At 39.3% G+C, this 15,853-nt stretch overlaps 1 protein-coding gene across 4 annotated transcripts in view; it reads left to right on the top strand.

The window, feature by feature from the left end:
• Nucleotides 1–15,853, top strand: part of MGAT5 (alpha-1,6-mannosylglycoprotein 6-beta-N-acetylglucosaminyltransferase) — a 136,426-nt gene that overhangs the window by 105,243 nt on the left and 15,330 nt on the right. For all 4 annotated transcript variants that reach the window (XM_064514625.1, XM_064514626.1, XM_064514628.1 and 1 more), the window contains exons 12-13: nt 4,695–4,844; nt 12,775–12,921. In XM_064514625.1, the coding sequence (XP_064370695.1) occupies nt 4,695–4,844; nt 12,775–12,921 (297 nt within the window). The remainder of the gene's footprint in view (nt 1–4,694; nt 4,845–12,774; nt 12,922–15,853) is intronic.

Here is a 15,853-nt window from a genome sequence, read left to right as displayed (position 1 = left end):
GAAAGAGGGTTGCTCTTTTGGGGATAAGAGATTTTTCTCAGCTTTTGTGCATTTTTGTTGTTATTGTTATTCTGTGGCTTCAAAATCAATTCATAAAATTTTTACAAATAGGTTCCCTTGCTTACACCTGTTTATCTTCTCCCTGTTTATCTTCTCTTCTGTGTGAGGAAAAAGCCTTTATAGTGCAGTCTTCTGCGGTAGTTCCCCTCTCTTATGGAGATGGAAACACAGCTACACCATGTAAATGTCCCATTATTGTTCTAAATATTATGGATGGAAAAATCGATGCTACTTTGGATACTGATTTTTTTAATCTGTGGTTTCAGACTATGAATCAGGAAAGAAATCAGTTGCATGCTTAAATAATGTTCTCAGTCGTGGTTATGGATAGTTAATTTATTGTTTTGCATGTGCTTGCAGAAATGCTTAAAATGTACCATTTTGTCACTGCTTTTGCTGTGTTTTCCTAAATTGTGTTGATTGATTGTATGTTGAATTTTGAATATAGTTCATGCAGCTGCTCATATAATTTGAATTTATTATGAAATATTTCTTACATGGTTTTGTTACCTAAACCCTCCCTCTGCCTCCAGAAGTGCTGCTATAAGTAAAGAATAGAAGTCTATATCTATCTACCATATCTTGGTATGCTGCTTCATTCTTTTTTAATTAAGTATCCCCTATTTTGTGGAAAACAAGTGGTAGTGTAGAGGACAAGATGGTGTATATATATGTTCATCTTTGAAACTAAGACAATACTTAAGATGATAAGGCAGCAGCAAGGCCAGGTCAAATCAAAAACTTACCAAGTCCAGTGTTCTGACTCCATCAGTAGCCGAGACTTGATGTGCAAGGAAGAATGCAAAATCAGGGACACTTTGCAGCCACTGGAGACAAGCGGTTCATGGGCTTCTTGGGCCAAAGGGAATGTCTCTGTATTCAGTAGTGATTCATGGATTTTTCTTCCAAAATTGCCTTTTGAATCTGAGTGACTTTTGAAGAGTGATATGCCCAGAAGTGCAGTTCCACAGGAACCGTCAGAAAGCTGGTGAAGACTGGATAATTTTTATAATAAGTTTTATAATAATTTTATTTTAAAACTGCTTAATTTTTTATAACAGAGGTTAGTAATTTTGACATTTAAATCATTAAAATAAGTAGTTGCAATTGTATGTAATCCTGATTTTATTCTGTCTAGTTCCTTGCTTCTCATTTTTCTTGAGTTAAAGTGCATTTGTGCTATCAGGGTGTGTGCCATTAGCCGCTAAGGTTCAAGGTGGTGTTTTATAGTTCTTAGGGTAGGCAGATCACATTGTCGTTGGTACCTGTGCTTCCGAGCCTTCTCTGTTTTCACATGTAGAAGGCTGGAGCGTGACCCATCGGCTTTGGCAGGCAGCGTGATGGTACGCCTCTAGCAGTAGACCACGGCTGCATGCTGGAAACAAGAGCAGGCTGCCCCGTTTATATTTCTCCCGAACTCTCATAAGGAAAAAAAGGCTGCAATGGTAACAAAACAAGAGCTTCTCCGCAGTTTCTAATTATGTTGCTGTACAAATGCTAGGAGAAAGCTTTTTCAGTCATTCAAATCTGAAGTAAAAAGAAAAATAAAAAATTGGACAAGCTTTTCCTTTCTAAAGTAATCTATATTAAATAACAATAACAGCAACAATGTCTGCTTTATATTTTCCTTTGGCTTACTACGTGGTCTCCAGCAAGCCCCCTAACATTTTTTGTCTCTGAATAGAGGCAGTGAGGGCCATATCTCTCCCATGCAGGTTTGGTGAAGTTTGTAAAGCACCTACAATTGGAAGGAAGAAATATCCTTTCCACGGCCTCCGAATAGTCTGGCAGCTCTAGGTGTGTGTGTATCCGAAGGTGGTGTTTTTGTGTCTAATTGAAGCGGCTGTCATTTACAGTACTTTAAAGCAGTGACGCACTATTTCTCCTGAGGAGTGCATCCCGTAAAGATTTTTCTGGTGGCAGGGGAAAGCCGAGTTGTGCAGCCTCTCCTCTGCCCTGCCACGGTGCCTACAGCACATGCACAATAGGTTTGCGCAAGAGCAGTCTCTCTCTCAGTTGCTGGAGATGTTTGGCTCTTGCTCTGCACGTGGCATGTACACAGGTATGTCCTTCACGTTTATCAGTGGCCTTCATGAAAGACATTAGTTCAGAGCAATCTGCAGTTACCAGCATGAATCCTCTAGCTTTCACAGCATTTTCTTTTCCAGGAAAGGAGGTGGCCAGCAAGATGCTATTGATCCAATTAATTGTTTTGGCAAACTGTGGCTGGAGACCCCTATGTAAAAGACACAATTTACCCAAAGCCACCATTTCTGGAGACGACACATAACATGAGCTATAAAAAATATGGTGCTCTAAATTAAAGATAAAAATAGGAAAGTAAAAGGGCGATAGTGTGGCATTTGTAGAGAGACTGTTTTTCATTCTTTATTTGCAGGGTTAATATTTCACTTAAAAAAAAAAATAGGATGGAGAACAATCTTGTGGATCATGTATTCTAATCCCCCATCATTTCAAGCAGCCATTTGTATTAGGCTTGACTTCATTTTTTATTTACATGTAATGATGAGTTGACCTCCTAACTGCTTTTCCTGGTTTCATAACCAAATTTTGAGTTGGTCTTAGTGTGCTGAGTTTAGGACTGCACGCTCTGAGAACAGTTGACTTTGGATTCAGGATCTCTCTGATTAGTTTGCTAAAAGATCATGAGAGAGAGAAAAATCACTTCACCTCTTTATGCTTGGTTTATTCTATTTAGATATGAGAGGTGATGGTTCAGGTATTTAGGCAATTTGATAAAATGAAAATTGCATCAGCAGCTACAAGCGGCTGTCAGATGTGAAAACTCACTTTGCAGACAGCTGCGTTCATACACAGCCTCTTAGAGCTCTCTCACCTATTTTCCAGGATATCAGCTCCACTGTACTGCAGCCATTGAAGTACAAGGTGCAAAAGCTTGTTTGTGCCTTGCCTTTTTGCACCTTCCACCCGCAGAAAATGTGTTTGAGTTGAGGGGGTGAGAAGAAATAATATTTAACTGTGTGAAAGTTATACTAATTCCTGAGACAGACTCCAAAATCATTGTCTTAGTCAATAAATTTTTGTTTTCTGTGGATTAAAGGTTTTGTTGAACCAATGAGATAGCTCCCTCATCCTTGTCCTTTTACCTCCTCCAGGCTAGAAAAAGCTTCTTTTACTCTGCAGCCTGTACATGGACATGCCGGATAGCAGATACTCTCGTCAAACAGGAAAGCACATTTGTCTCCATTTGTTGGCTATTTTATATAGTGTTTAGGCCGGGACGTTCTCTGTGTAGTGTAATCTTGGGCATAGCTTCCAGAACAGAGCGATTTAATAATGGAGCAGGCAATCCACTTCATCACAAACGTTATCACCAGCAGAGGAAGCTAAAGCTAAAAGCCAGTTGTATCTGTCATTAAATACCCTGCATGTGCAAATGTGTATCAACAGTCCATTTAGCAAAGAAACATTTATTTACCTAGGCCTGGTATCTTACTGCTGCAAGATCTGAAACAACAGGATTTTGCCAGTCTACTTGCCCTTTGAATGAACTTCATTAAAATTGTTGGCCAGTTTTCACATAAGGCTGTGAGGGAGCAGTACAGAATTATGGGACAAAAATAGTGACTGAAAGTAGAATTCTTAAAAACTCTCTTCCTGCCAAAAAGTAAAGAAACTTGTTGCCTGATTTTAGAGTTATTACTGAGACTATGTGCAAATATTGAGGGAAAGTCTCTGATCGGTGCTGCATACTGGCTGTAAATACAATCTTTAGCTAATTGGTTTTGGAGTGTCAGTAGTTTTCAAAACTCAAAAAAAAAACCCCATATGGCATTGAAAATTGAGGTAATTCTTGTTTGCATACTAGGATGGTGTACTTTTTTTTTTTAATGGCAAAACAAAATCCATTACTATTCTTTTCTGATTGTCTTTACTAATCTTTTCCAAATCCTTTTGAAATTTCAGGTAAGTGAAATATTCATACGGGACTTGTCAGGTATTTAGGTAAAGATGTGTATTCAGTTGGCAAGAGCACAGCTCTATTAAGGTGAGATTAAGCCTTTTCTTCCCAAACAAAGTAAGCAATAATTATGTTGCATCCCTGACAAAAACAGAGTGACAACTCTAGCTAGCGTGCAGAAAACTTTTTTTAAGGACTAACTATGCACTTATTTGCCCAGCTCTATATAAGTACTGAGAATTTGCATAAGTAATAGCATTGAAGTGGTGTATATGCCTGTCACCTTTAATAATGCTCATACAGTTATGCATTTGATGTTTCAGAATGAGTTTTTTAGTATTTTTAGGAGAAGTATGTTTAAGCAGTGCTGAGATTGCAGCTATCCGAGAGCCTGTTTTTTCTGTCCCATTAGAAATTAATGGTACTTTTGATACTGATTTATTTCTGCATCTGCTATAAATAAAGCAAGCTGCAGCTTTCTTCCAATCTAGTAAAAAGCAAAACTAATAGTGTAATAAGAGATCAAGTACTATAGGAATCAAAAAAATAAAATAGAAGAACCAGTGAACATCTTCCCTTTCTGGCACAGGAGGTATCTCTGGTAGAGGAGATGAAAACCAGTTCTGATAAAACACTACTACTTGAAATGTGTAAAGACTGAAACAAACTTAATTTGTTGTTGCTATTACAGGATAAGAAGGCTTATCTGGACATCATTCACACCTATATGGAAGTCCATGGAACTGTTCATGCGACCAGCACTATTCATATGCCCGGCTACGTAAAAAACCATGGTATACTCAGTGGGCGTGATTTGCAGTTTCTACTGAGAGAGACCAAAGTAAGTTTGGCAAGACAGAGAAATGGTTAAAATAGCTAAAAACAGATAGTATCTGAAATGCATGCATTTCACCACCTATGATTGAGTTCCTAATTTTAATACATTGGAAAAACAGCCAAATAAAAAGGAGTTTAAATTGCTTCTGAGTACTGAGAATGCATTCTTCACCATGTCCATGTTTTGTGGATTGACAGCTATTCCTAGAAAATTGAGACCACAACCTACAATCTAGGAGAGACATTTTACAACCAGCTTGAAAAGCATAAATAAATGCTTTTTTTCTTTTCCTAGATGTGATACTCAGCTCAGAGATTGCCATCTGAGAATGTGCTTTTGTTTTAGCTCCATAAATTGGAGGTTAGGTGTTGTCTGACAGCTGTTCAATGGGTATGCTTGCTCTGCCCTACTGATGACTTTAACCTAGAGTGACCCTACTCTCAAGGAGAGAAAAGATGAAAGGCAGGCACTTCATTCTCTGTTCATCTCCTTCCTCTGCTCCAGTTGTGCAGCAAGGGACAGAGAAAGAGCACTTTGCCTGTAGCCCCATAGTCAAGGGAACTCAAGATAAGGGGCAGCATGTACGTTTAAATAAATGAACTTTTGTTCCTGTAGTTAGAATGCTTTGTGGGCTTTTCTGTGCCATTCCCTAACCTTTGTGGAACAATTTACAGCATTGAAACATTTCAGTAGATTGCATTTAAATAAAATGTTTAATTTCCAGTTGGTGAAATAAATGGTTTGCGTGTTTAAAATTAGCAAAATGTATGGAACCTTACCACTTACTCCCTGTTGTTGATGGATTTCTTGCTGTGCACTTCTATATAAGAACCTATTAAAAAAAAAAGAAGAAGAAAGGAAGCACCTCCCACTTATCCAACACTGCTGCAGAGATTTTTTTTTTTTTTAATATTTGGGGGAAAAATGGTAATTTGAAGTCTGTGTGACAGCTGTTGGCAAATTATGACTTTTTAAAGGCGACCACGGTGTGTATGTACTTGACACATACAGGTGCACATAATGTTGCAGATTAAAAAGGTCAACATTTACTTTTATCATAGATAATAACTGAGACTACCCAGCTTTTGCCTTTGTGGAGAATGAAATCACTGTGTTAATCTTAGTACTGACGTGGGTAGAATATTGACATTGTAAGAACCCCTAGTACAAACAGTGACTACTTTCTGAGAAAATGCATTTTATTCACTGGAATAGTAAAATAAGCTGATGAACTTCCTATAAAATTGCTGACGCCTTTATAATTTGCAAAGTATGGCTTGTAATACTGGTTATGTTTGAATAACATTCTTCATCTCTAATTCTTTATCAGCTCTCTTATTATACCAAACATCTTGGTTTTCCGTATTAAGTAGCTAGCTCATGTGGTGGTTGTTGGTCATATTTGCTGTGCTCCAGGATGCAGTGTACAGATGTACTTAGTTTAGGACAAGTAGAAGTTGATACGTACACATTATGCAGCTCAGCACAGTGCTTGCAGAGTTGCGTGGATTTTATGACAGAGCAAGCAGCCATACTAGTTTAACGCCACACTTGCACTAATAAACCCAGTCTTTCAATGACAGATAGAAGATACTAGCTTGTGATGGTGAAGTATTCATGAGATCAGAAAGTTGCTATATTTTCCATAGTTTGTATTTTTGTAAAAAACATGAATCTCTGCTCTGCTGCACTCAGTGTCCTAAAAACATTTGTGATTTTTAGTAATTTTCCGTACTACTGCTGTGCATCGTTTATATATATTTTTTTTCTTTCTAACACTGGGGAAAATCCTTTTAGAACTTGCTGTATTTCTTAGCAGATGGCACTAAGAAACACGTCAATGTGTTTCAGACCCCCATATCAGAAAGCTAGTGTTTTTATCAAATAACCTCTTTGATGCACTTTCTTAATAAGCCTTCTTTTTATTATTTTACAATAGATTTATAAATAATATTTTCATATAGCTTTTTTGAATTTTTTTAGCAGATTTGCAAATGACCAAAGTTGCTTCCTTTATGTATTCAATTATGATGCAGTCAGGCTAACAAAATTATAACCTCATGATAAGCAGCTAAGAGTCCGTCCCCTTCTAATATTTTGTTGTCTTTCATTGTCAGGCAGATCAGAGTGAAATGTATTTCTGATGTTGCAACCAAATGAAATGAAATATGGCTTGTTGCACCGTGAGTTATTTTTACTGTCTAATGCCTAATTGTTCCGGTATATTTAATTTAACAGAAAAATTAAAACCGCAGCATCCCAAGATTGAAAGGGGAAACTGAGACTTACCATCTAATTAATATTGGCTTTTTTTTTCATTTGGAACTGAATATTTTTTATTTTACTGAGTTGATGCTTAGTATCTCATAGGTACAGTGGCTGTTCTGCCTTAGCCATATGATTGACTCTCAGTGTTAATCTCGTTTCATGCACATACTTGCTCTAAGTATTCTTGTTGCCTGTGCATTCACAGTTTTTGGTTCTGGTGTCCTTTAAGGGAGAATATTTTAACATAGCTGAGCATAAAACACCACCTCTTTATCATTCACCTGTCTCCCTTAGACAGCTGGCGCATGTGTGGATTGATTGTGTTTATACTGAGTCAATCATGAAAGAACAATTCCTGAGATTGAACTGCAAAAATAAATGCAATTTTCCACAAGAATCAAGCTGGCTTGAATGGGAGCTTTGTAGCCAGAGCAGCTTTGTGTGTGTGCACACATACATCCGTGATGTTCAAGGACACTGGTAGAAAATTTTAAAAAGATAACTTTTTTTTAATCATAATCACTTTAATCACTAGGCAACATGATCAGATCCCTTTAATGAATTTAGTTATGGGGTTTTTTGGTCACTAGACAATCGGTGTCCTGATGAAAGTATGTGGATAGTAGGAGCCGCAGCTCCCTGATGGTAACATCTGTGTCTGCAGGGCTCCCTTGAACCATCCGGGCCTGCTGTTTGCTGTCTCTAAGCAACAAACCGTGTCTTTAAGCTTCCAGAAACGTTCAGATTTTTCTTTTTCTAAACAAATGTTTTCAGACTCAAGGGCAGGGATTGTCTTCCATTGCCTGTGATTTCAGCATTGTATCAGCAAGCTTTTGCCAGGTCAGCTGACAAGGGATATCTCGTTCTTAGAAAGTCGGAGCTAAATGGTGGTTACCAGCTCACCCATTGCGAGGTGCTCCCAGGCATTGGTTTACCTTACGCTGCTCTGTTTTGCCCTAAGACAGCAAAATAGCCATAGGTAACAGCTAAACGGTGATTCTTCATCAGAGCTTTGCACTGCCAAAATGCCTTTGATCTCCCTGAAGCAGTTGATACTGGGCACAATTAATCTCAAAACCGTGGAGGCGCAATTTTGTCCTCGTGTATATATGAAGCAGTGCGTTTCGGAGTACGTGTGTTTTCCGAACAGGAGGGGGCTGTTTTATATTCATCACGGCTAGTTCAGCTGGGTAGTGCGTGACAGAGACTGGACATGTGAACAGTTCCCAATGAGGAGATGTGAACCCGTTCATCGCAGGAGAGGCAAATAGGGTTGGCAAGCTGGCAGCCCTCCGGCCATCCTCCTTGGCTTCTTGCCGGGAGGGCAGCTGGAGGACTTGCACCAGGCTACCTTGGAAACACTGGTTCTGAACTTTCGAGAAATACTCCTTCTTTAGAGAAAGTTCAGGTAGAGCTTTTTACTTCAATTCACAGTCAATTTTTGAGGGAGTCTATTTTTTGCTAGTAAATGGAATTTACAGTTTCTGGATGGCGGTTAATAAAACTAGGTGCAATATCTGGATTAGGTAGTTTCACACAAATCCTATTCCAATGCTGGATAAGCAGAAATAGGAAAATGAACTTCTGAATTTTTTTCATATTGTCTTTTATAAAGTAATATACTTTTTAATTCCACACACTTCACAAGAGCAGCTGAATAGTCATTTAACTGGAGTGAATCTATTCTACAGATGTTTCAGTCACGAAAGGATTGACTTTTTCAAAAAACATTTTATATTCATGAGGAAAATCTATCAAAATTGTTCCCAATAGTCTTTGCCACCCTCTTCTTTCTGTAGTTAGGAAAAGAATATATAAAATAGTTCAGTAAGGAGGCATACAAAAATGATGATAAAACTACCAACCCTAAAGAATAAATTAGATAAAGTGCACTAATGTAAGAAAGGCCAGATGAAAAGATAAACCCAGGAGTTTAGGGGACAATAGCGCTTCGAACAGTCTCTGGAATGTGAAACTTCCTCTTGAATATTCAGCCAGTAAGAACTATTCCATCGGTGAAGTAAAACTTTTACTCCTTATTTTGTACTTTTGGCTGTAATTTGTAAAGACTATTTGTTCAAGTACTCATTTTTATTAGCAGCCTGATCTGGTGCCACAAATTCCACAAATAAATTGCTTAGTGTTGGCTGAAAGTCGGTGGTTTTCCGGGGGGGGGAAACACAGCCCCAAAACGTGGTGGTAAAGCGGTTGTCGTTTCAGAGACATTTCCGTTTCGCTGGTGCGATGCTGGGTGGCCACCTCTAAAACCTGCACTTCCATAGCAGGGGTTCAGTTCACTGTCAAGGTAGAAAAGGTTCCCAGGAACCTTTCTTATGAAAACTGAAGTATTCCTGCTTATGGGTTTCAATACCAGCTTTATTTATTTATTTAAGTTAGGCATGTGAGACTGCTGATGTGAAAACCCTTTTTTGGTTCGTGCAGACCTGCAGACGCAAAGACACCAGGGTAGTAGACCATACAAACAGGAAAGTGGCTTTAAAAAGCAAGGCTGTTACCAATAACCATTTTACATCTGTATGTATTTGCTGTTATCTACTGTAGATACACTTTTATACTCTAAGCTCCTCCTGGCAGCAATGTTGCTATATGTGGCTTTAGCATGCAGAAGCTACTGTGGCGTGTGCACACTTAAAACACTGTATGAAAAATAATGGCTCTGGCTTTCAGAAACACTTTTAAGTTGAGCAAAGTGCTCACATACTGAACGGAACAGTTGCAAGCAGTCATCTGCCAGTAGAGTATAAAGGATTGCTGCCCTGCATAGCGATACCACTGCGGCTAATGGTGCGAGATAAGGGCTAACGTTTTGAACCGTGGGTACCGCGGTTATGTTGTCGGCACGTTCACAGTTGGAGTTTTGCAACGTAGGTCTTAAACTGTACTGTAGCAGCAGCTACAGACTGTGGTGTCCGGCACAACATCGACTAAGAGAACACCCTAAAAGCCATCGTGGAGGCAGCACGCGTGCTAAGTGTGCATTTTTATATCACTAAATAGTTGAGAAGCAGTCTGTGCTTGACCTCTCGTGTTTTGTGGGAGGGAGCTGCCTTCCACAGAGCCTGGGACTACCCCGGGGAAGGGTGTTTGATTCAGTGCTACTTGAAAATAGTTGTCAGTTTTCTATCCTTTATCGTTTCTATTTTGATTTTTTTCTTTCTTTTTCAATTAGTGACATTCAGTGTTTCCATCTTACACTTTTAGGAACAGATTGTTTTACCCTTTTGAGAAATAACAAGCTGCACGTAATTCAAAGGATTAGTAAATTAGAGCATCCTGTGGCTAGATTAACAGATATGTCCTGCATTCGCTGATGCTTTGCTTTCAAATCGTAGTGAATGTGACTGTCTCGAGTCAATCAAGATACTCCTCAGTTTTGCTGTTTAGGCCATAAAAAAATACTAGCTCCTTAGCCAAGAAACTTTTACAAGGGCAGCTTTGGGGAGCAGGGTCAGGATTGCGCTGGGGGGTGCTGGCTGGGCCGGTGATGGTGGTGTGGTGGAGAGCGATGGGAGGCTGCGGGAGGAAGGAGCTGAGCGCGAGCCGGGCCACAACCGCGGGCCAGGGCCCGGCAGGCACTGCGGGCCAACGCACTGTTGTAGGAATCGCATGCACCGCTCTTTCTTTCTTCAAAGGTATGGTGCTGCTTAGAGGTAAGGTTTTAAAATGGATGCGAAGCAGGTGCAGGCTATTTATTGTAGATTAAGAGCTGATGGTGTGCTCTGTGCTGTCGCTACCCAGAAACCCGTTCCTTTCCCCATGGAGCTTCCTCCTAAATAAATGCACCAGTCAGAACAGACAAAAACCTGTTTGGCAGTGCACAGCAGCGGTTTATTAAAAAAGAAAAGGGAAAAACAAAACAAAGAAACTAGCACTCTCTACATAACAGACACCCCAAGATCATAGGAGAATTGATACCTCAGATGTCTTTAACTGCTGGTTCTCTGCTGGTTTTCTGCCTGAACTAAGGGGCATTTTAAAAAAGTAGCATCCCGTGTGCAAATTGTATGAAACGATTTCATGTCCGTAAGTCATTGCTTTCAAGAGATTACATTTCTTGAAATTAAGCTTCTTTCAAGATGAGAATTAATATGTACTTGTTCTGATTAGAAGATAATGTATCTTTAGCCATATCTAGCAAATGCAGTTAATCTTTTGTTGAGATAGTGTTTCAGATCTTTTTCTATTAGGCACTGGAGAGTTTCCTGTAAGATTTAAATCTGTAAGATAACTGAGATACGTTCTGCAAATAGGTGACTCTTTTTTTAACCTGAAGATTTGTTTTCGTATAAATATTAATATTTATCTTCATGCAGTAAATTGTATGTCCTCAAATAAGCTGAGAGGTTTTAACCCTTCAGAGGTTTCCACCGTTCTCTTTGAAGTCAGCCAACTCACAGCTCACTGTTGCCATCAGTCAGAGGATTAATGCTGCAACACCTGTACTCAACAAGATTGACTACCATTTTATGCATCAACATTAAGATTATTTTAATTTTTATGCAGCCTTACCTAAGCTACTGGGGAAAAAAAAACATTGGTTTTTGATTTCTCGTTACTAGGATTCACTTCCATGTTGTGGAAAACTTAATGTTAAATAGTACAGTTTGGCCTCCTCAGCTACATATGTCCTGAATACATGATCCTAATCGTTATGAAGCTTGCTCTTTATTTTCTGGGGGAAAAAAAGTAGTAGCTATATATATTTATTTGAAGAGGTGCTGAGAAATTTGTGGCAGTCATAGCTGTTATGAATCAGAGCTCTTCATTCTCTCGTTATACTCAGATTTTAAGGTAAAAATAAAGAACCCTGCATTTAATTCAGTGTTTTTAATTGTGCTAGGGTAGGAAAGAGGCAGAGATCTAAATAATTGCTGTGCAACTGTGACAAAATATGAAATTTCTTTACATTGGAAAAAAACCACTGCCTTTTCTAGAGCACCTGTAATCTCAGCTGGTAACAAGAATAGCTTCGTGATGCATTTTTTTCTCCTTCAATTTCCCTTGGAGGCATTGAATCCGCTTAATCTTGTGCAAGCTCTTGCTGAGGAGGTACAGTGTCTTCAGCTGATGTTTGCTGCCATCTGCCGTTTTAATTAGAAGGCTTAAGCAATTTGGCAGGAACGTGTTCATATTGGCAAAACCAACAAATTAACTGATGTGGGGGAGAGCGGAGTACAGTGGTGTAGCTGTTCCGGGAGGTAACTGCTGGAAAACCTGTACCTGCTCGCCGACAAGAAAGCCCCAGCAATTTCGTTTGAACGGCAATCAAACCACTGAATGAGATTTTCCCCAAAAAGGACCTGAAAGGGTCTGTTGTTGCCTCAGCTACATGAAAAACCTTCTCAGCTCATTACAGAAGATTATTGTCAAATCTGTTTTACAGGACATTCCAGTGCTGCTTGGGCTGGAGGTGAGGGGAAGGAGGGGGCAGCAGCCGAATCCCTCACAGCATTGAGCATGATGATTTTCTTAATGATTTTGTTATAGAATATAATAGAACATTACTGAGTCCTTTTCTTCCTAATGTTACATTTTGTAGGCTTGTACCTCTAGAAATGCGTCGTTGTTTATTTGAGGTTAGCTCTTAGCTTTCAATTTTTGTAAAGAACAAAAATTAAGACAGTGGTAATTTTCTATTTTTCAGCTGTTTGTTGGTCTCGGATTCCCGTATGAAGGGCCTGCTCCTTTAGAGGCTATTGCTAATGGCTGTGCTTTTCTAAATTTAAGATTCAGCCCACCAAAAAGTAGCAAGAATACAGAATTTTTCAAAGGCAAGCCTACACTCCGAGAGGTAAGCTTTACTAATGTTGATTATTTTTGTATTACATACAATTATGGATTTCTTTTTTGTGTTGGTATAAAGGTACCAAAAAAACCAACGTATAGCTCACAGTTCATTGCAAAGAGTGCGAAACTGTTATTTCCTTTAGCTCTTGATGGGATTTTCAATCCTTATTTTTATAGGACAAGCAAAACTTTTCATTCACATACTGTTAAGCTTTAGCTCTACATATCTGTATGTACATTCTGCTAGTTCTTATTGACAGATCATATACTTAGGTTTCACTTGAAAACCTGATATTCTGCCCAGGAACAGATCGTGCCATGTTATACATACATGATTTGTCAGTTTGAAAGGATTTTTTATTTTGTTGAAGAAACAAACATTACTGTGTACTGTGCGATAAGTGAAGAGGTGTTTAAGTAAATTATAAAAAAAGTTGTCTGTGGGTTTTTGTGTATGTTTTTAGTTTTTCCCCCTCTGGAAAAGATCTGCTCCAGGCACTGTTGAGCTCTGGTATTAATGCTAACAACCCACTGTGTGTGTGGTTGAATACTAAATACATTTGGAGAACTGACTTTTTAAGAGAACAGGAAAACCAAAACTCAAGGTTTCCAAACAGCCAGGACATTTAGACTCTGTTAAGAGAAAAATGAGGCTAAGTAAACTAGCCCCTCATCCTGGCACTGACTTGGGAATATTTATCTTCACTGGAGGTAATAAAATTGGGCCTGCAACACTTGTAGGTATTTAGCAGGCATGTAGTCATTTTTGACATGAACACTTTTGCTGATAACCGTGACTTGTTCATAGGGGTATGTGTGCACGTATTATTATTGCACATGTATATTACTGAATGCTTATATATATTTTCTTACCTCCCTGAAGGAAAGCTCTGTGGTAATATTTGGAGAAAGGGAATCTTGCACAGCAGTATTTCCCCATTGCGGAGATGCTTCAGCTGTCCGAATTGTGTATGGAGCAGCTCCAGCTAGTTGATAAGCAAAGGACAGTTTCCCATTTTAAACCACGAGTATAAATTAGTTAGGATTTGGCGAGCCATGCCTGTAATTGCCTTTCAGCTTGTTACACAAACGGTAGGTACAGGTTGCTGAGTCCAGACTTGCCCTTTCTCATAGTTTGACATTAGTAACAACAGAGAGCAATGAAAAAAAAACGAGCCAGTTTAAGCTTGGGCTTGGCATCTTTTGTAGCTTTTCTTCTCTGGGCTGCTCGCTCGTTTGTCCCTTCTCCAGTTCCTCTGTGCCCTGGCGCAGTAACCAGTTGGGCTCAGTAAATCACCCCCCAACTCTTCCCTGGGAATATTAGCGTGGGGAGTGCCAGGCTAAATCCTGCTGGCATGTGTCAGCACTAGCAGAAATACTGTGCACCTGGCTGCCAGGGAGAAATAACCACTATTGACTGCTTAATACAATGTCATGGGCATTCACCATGAATGCTGTTTGCTCTGTTAATGTGCTTAGTTGACCTACTCCTAAGAGCAGCCTTTTCTGTAACTGGTTCCCACAACTGCATTTAGATCCCATTACCAGGCGCTGGTTCCTTGGAATTAAGAAAGTTCTGAAACCCCCCTGTCAATTTGCTTCAAGTGGAAAAGGAGCACAAAAGTTTGTGCAGTTCTGAGAATTGATTGATTATCCAAAGATCAGTTTGAGGATAAAGTCTGCCAAGTTTGCAACTTCTGCAAAGTAGCCTTTGTAAGTAAGTCGCTATTTCTCTCTTGTTTAGAGAGAGAGAGAGAGAGAGAGAGAGAGAGGGAAAAAAAAAAAAAAAAGTTAACTGTTTTTCCCCCCCTACCCTCAAGGTAGATCCTCCAGCAAAAACTCTGCAGGAAAATTGCAAATTTTCATTTTAGATCAACAGTTGTTTTGTCTTGGAGCATCATTCTGCTGGGGAAAGAGACAAGTAGAAAAAAGGAAACTAATCACCATCAAACAGCTTGTTTTGTACTGGTGTTTCATCTCCACTTCTTAAAAAAATGAAATAAAACAGTGTGTGCTAAATCTAGTTAAAACATGTGGGTGTCTTTTCCCACAGAAATTATTTTCTGCTTTTAGGAAGAAAAAGACTTGAAATTATAAATTAGTTCAAAATTTATAGGAATTTTTATAGGCTTTAATTATAGACCGAGGGAGTGTCTCACGAGTATTTAAAATATTAAGCTCTGGCTAATTAAAGCGTTTCAGTATGAGGGAAGAGTCCTAATGTTTTTTGAGAGTATATGTGCAGAATAGCTGGTGCAATAAAAATACATTGCTAATTACCCTTAATACTTAAGCAGCTAATAGCCTGAGAGGTTGAATTGTTCACCCTCCAAATCTGGCTTTAGTGTTGCTGTCTGAGATGGTCAGAGAAAGTCTGGTCTAAAGCATAATTCCTTGTGGAATTTAAAATGCCACCTACGTTCATATTTTTAAGGTGCTGGAGAAGTTTTTTGTTGCTCTGCAAAGCATTAGGGCTGTAGCTTCTGTAATCTAAAGTTCAGACCTTGCACCCTTGAACTCGGACGGTCTTGGCAACCCAGATTTTTAAGTATGTAGAGATTTAATGGTGGCAGAAGTACTATCAAAAAGGGTTAAAGTGTGTAGGTCTCATGGAAGGATTGGCCTTTTTGGAGGAATTTAAAACCCGCAGAGGCAGGCACAGCGCGGTGGGCTGCCGGTGAGCGTAGGCAGCTGCGTGGGCTGCCCCGAATGTAGGGCGCGGCGGCCGCAGCCTCCCGGGCTGCCTGTGCCGCTGTGCAGATTCGCGCTAGCTGATCCCACGCGCAATTACAGGACAGGCTGCTTCTGTCCGTAAACAAAATAGGACAGGCAATTTTTTATTTAAATAGTTCTTGCACTTTAGGTTTGCATTCCTTTACACAAGAGAGCAAGTATGGTATATACCTAGTTCAAGAGAAGAGTCTTTCCAGCACATG

This window comes from Dromaius novaehollandiae, chromosome 7 (assembly GCF_036370855.1).
Source record: "Dromaius novaehollandiae isolate bDroNov1 chromosome 7, bDroNov1.hap1, whole genome shotgun sequence".
NCBI lineage: Eukaryota > Metazoa > Chordata > Aves > Casuariiformes > Dromaiidae > Dromaius > Dromaius novaehollandiae.
Note: the sequence above shows the minus strand (reverse complement) of the source record. Positions and strands in the feature narration are given on the sequence as shown.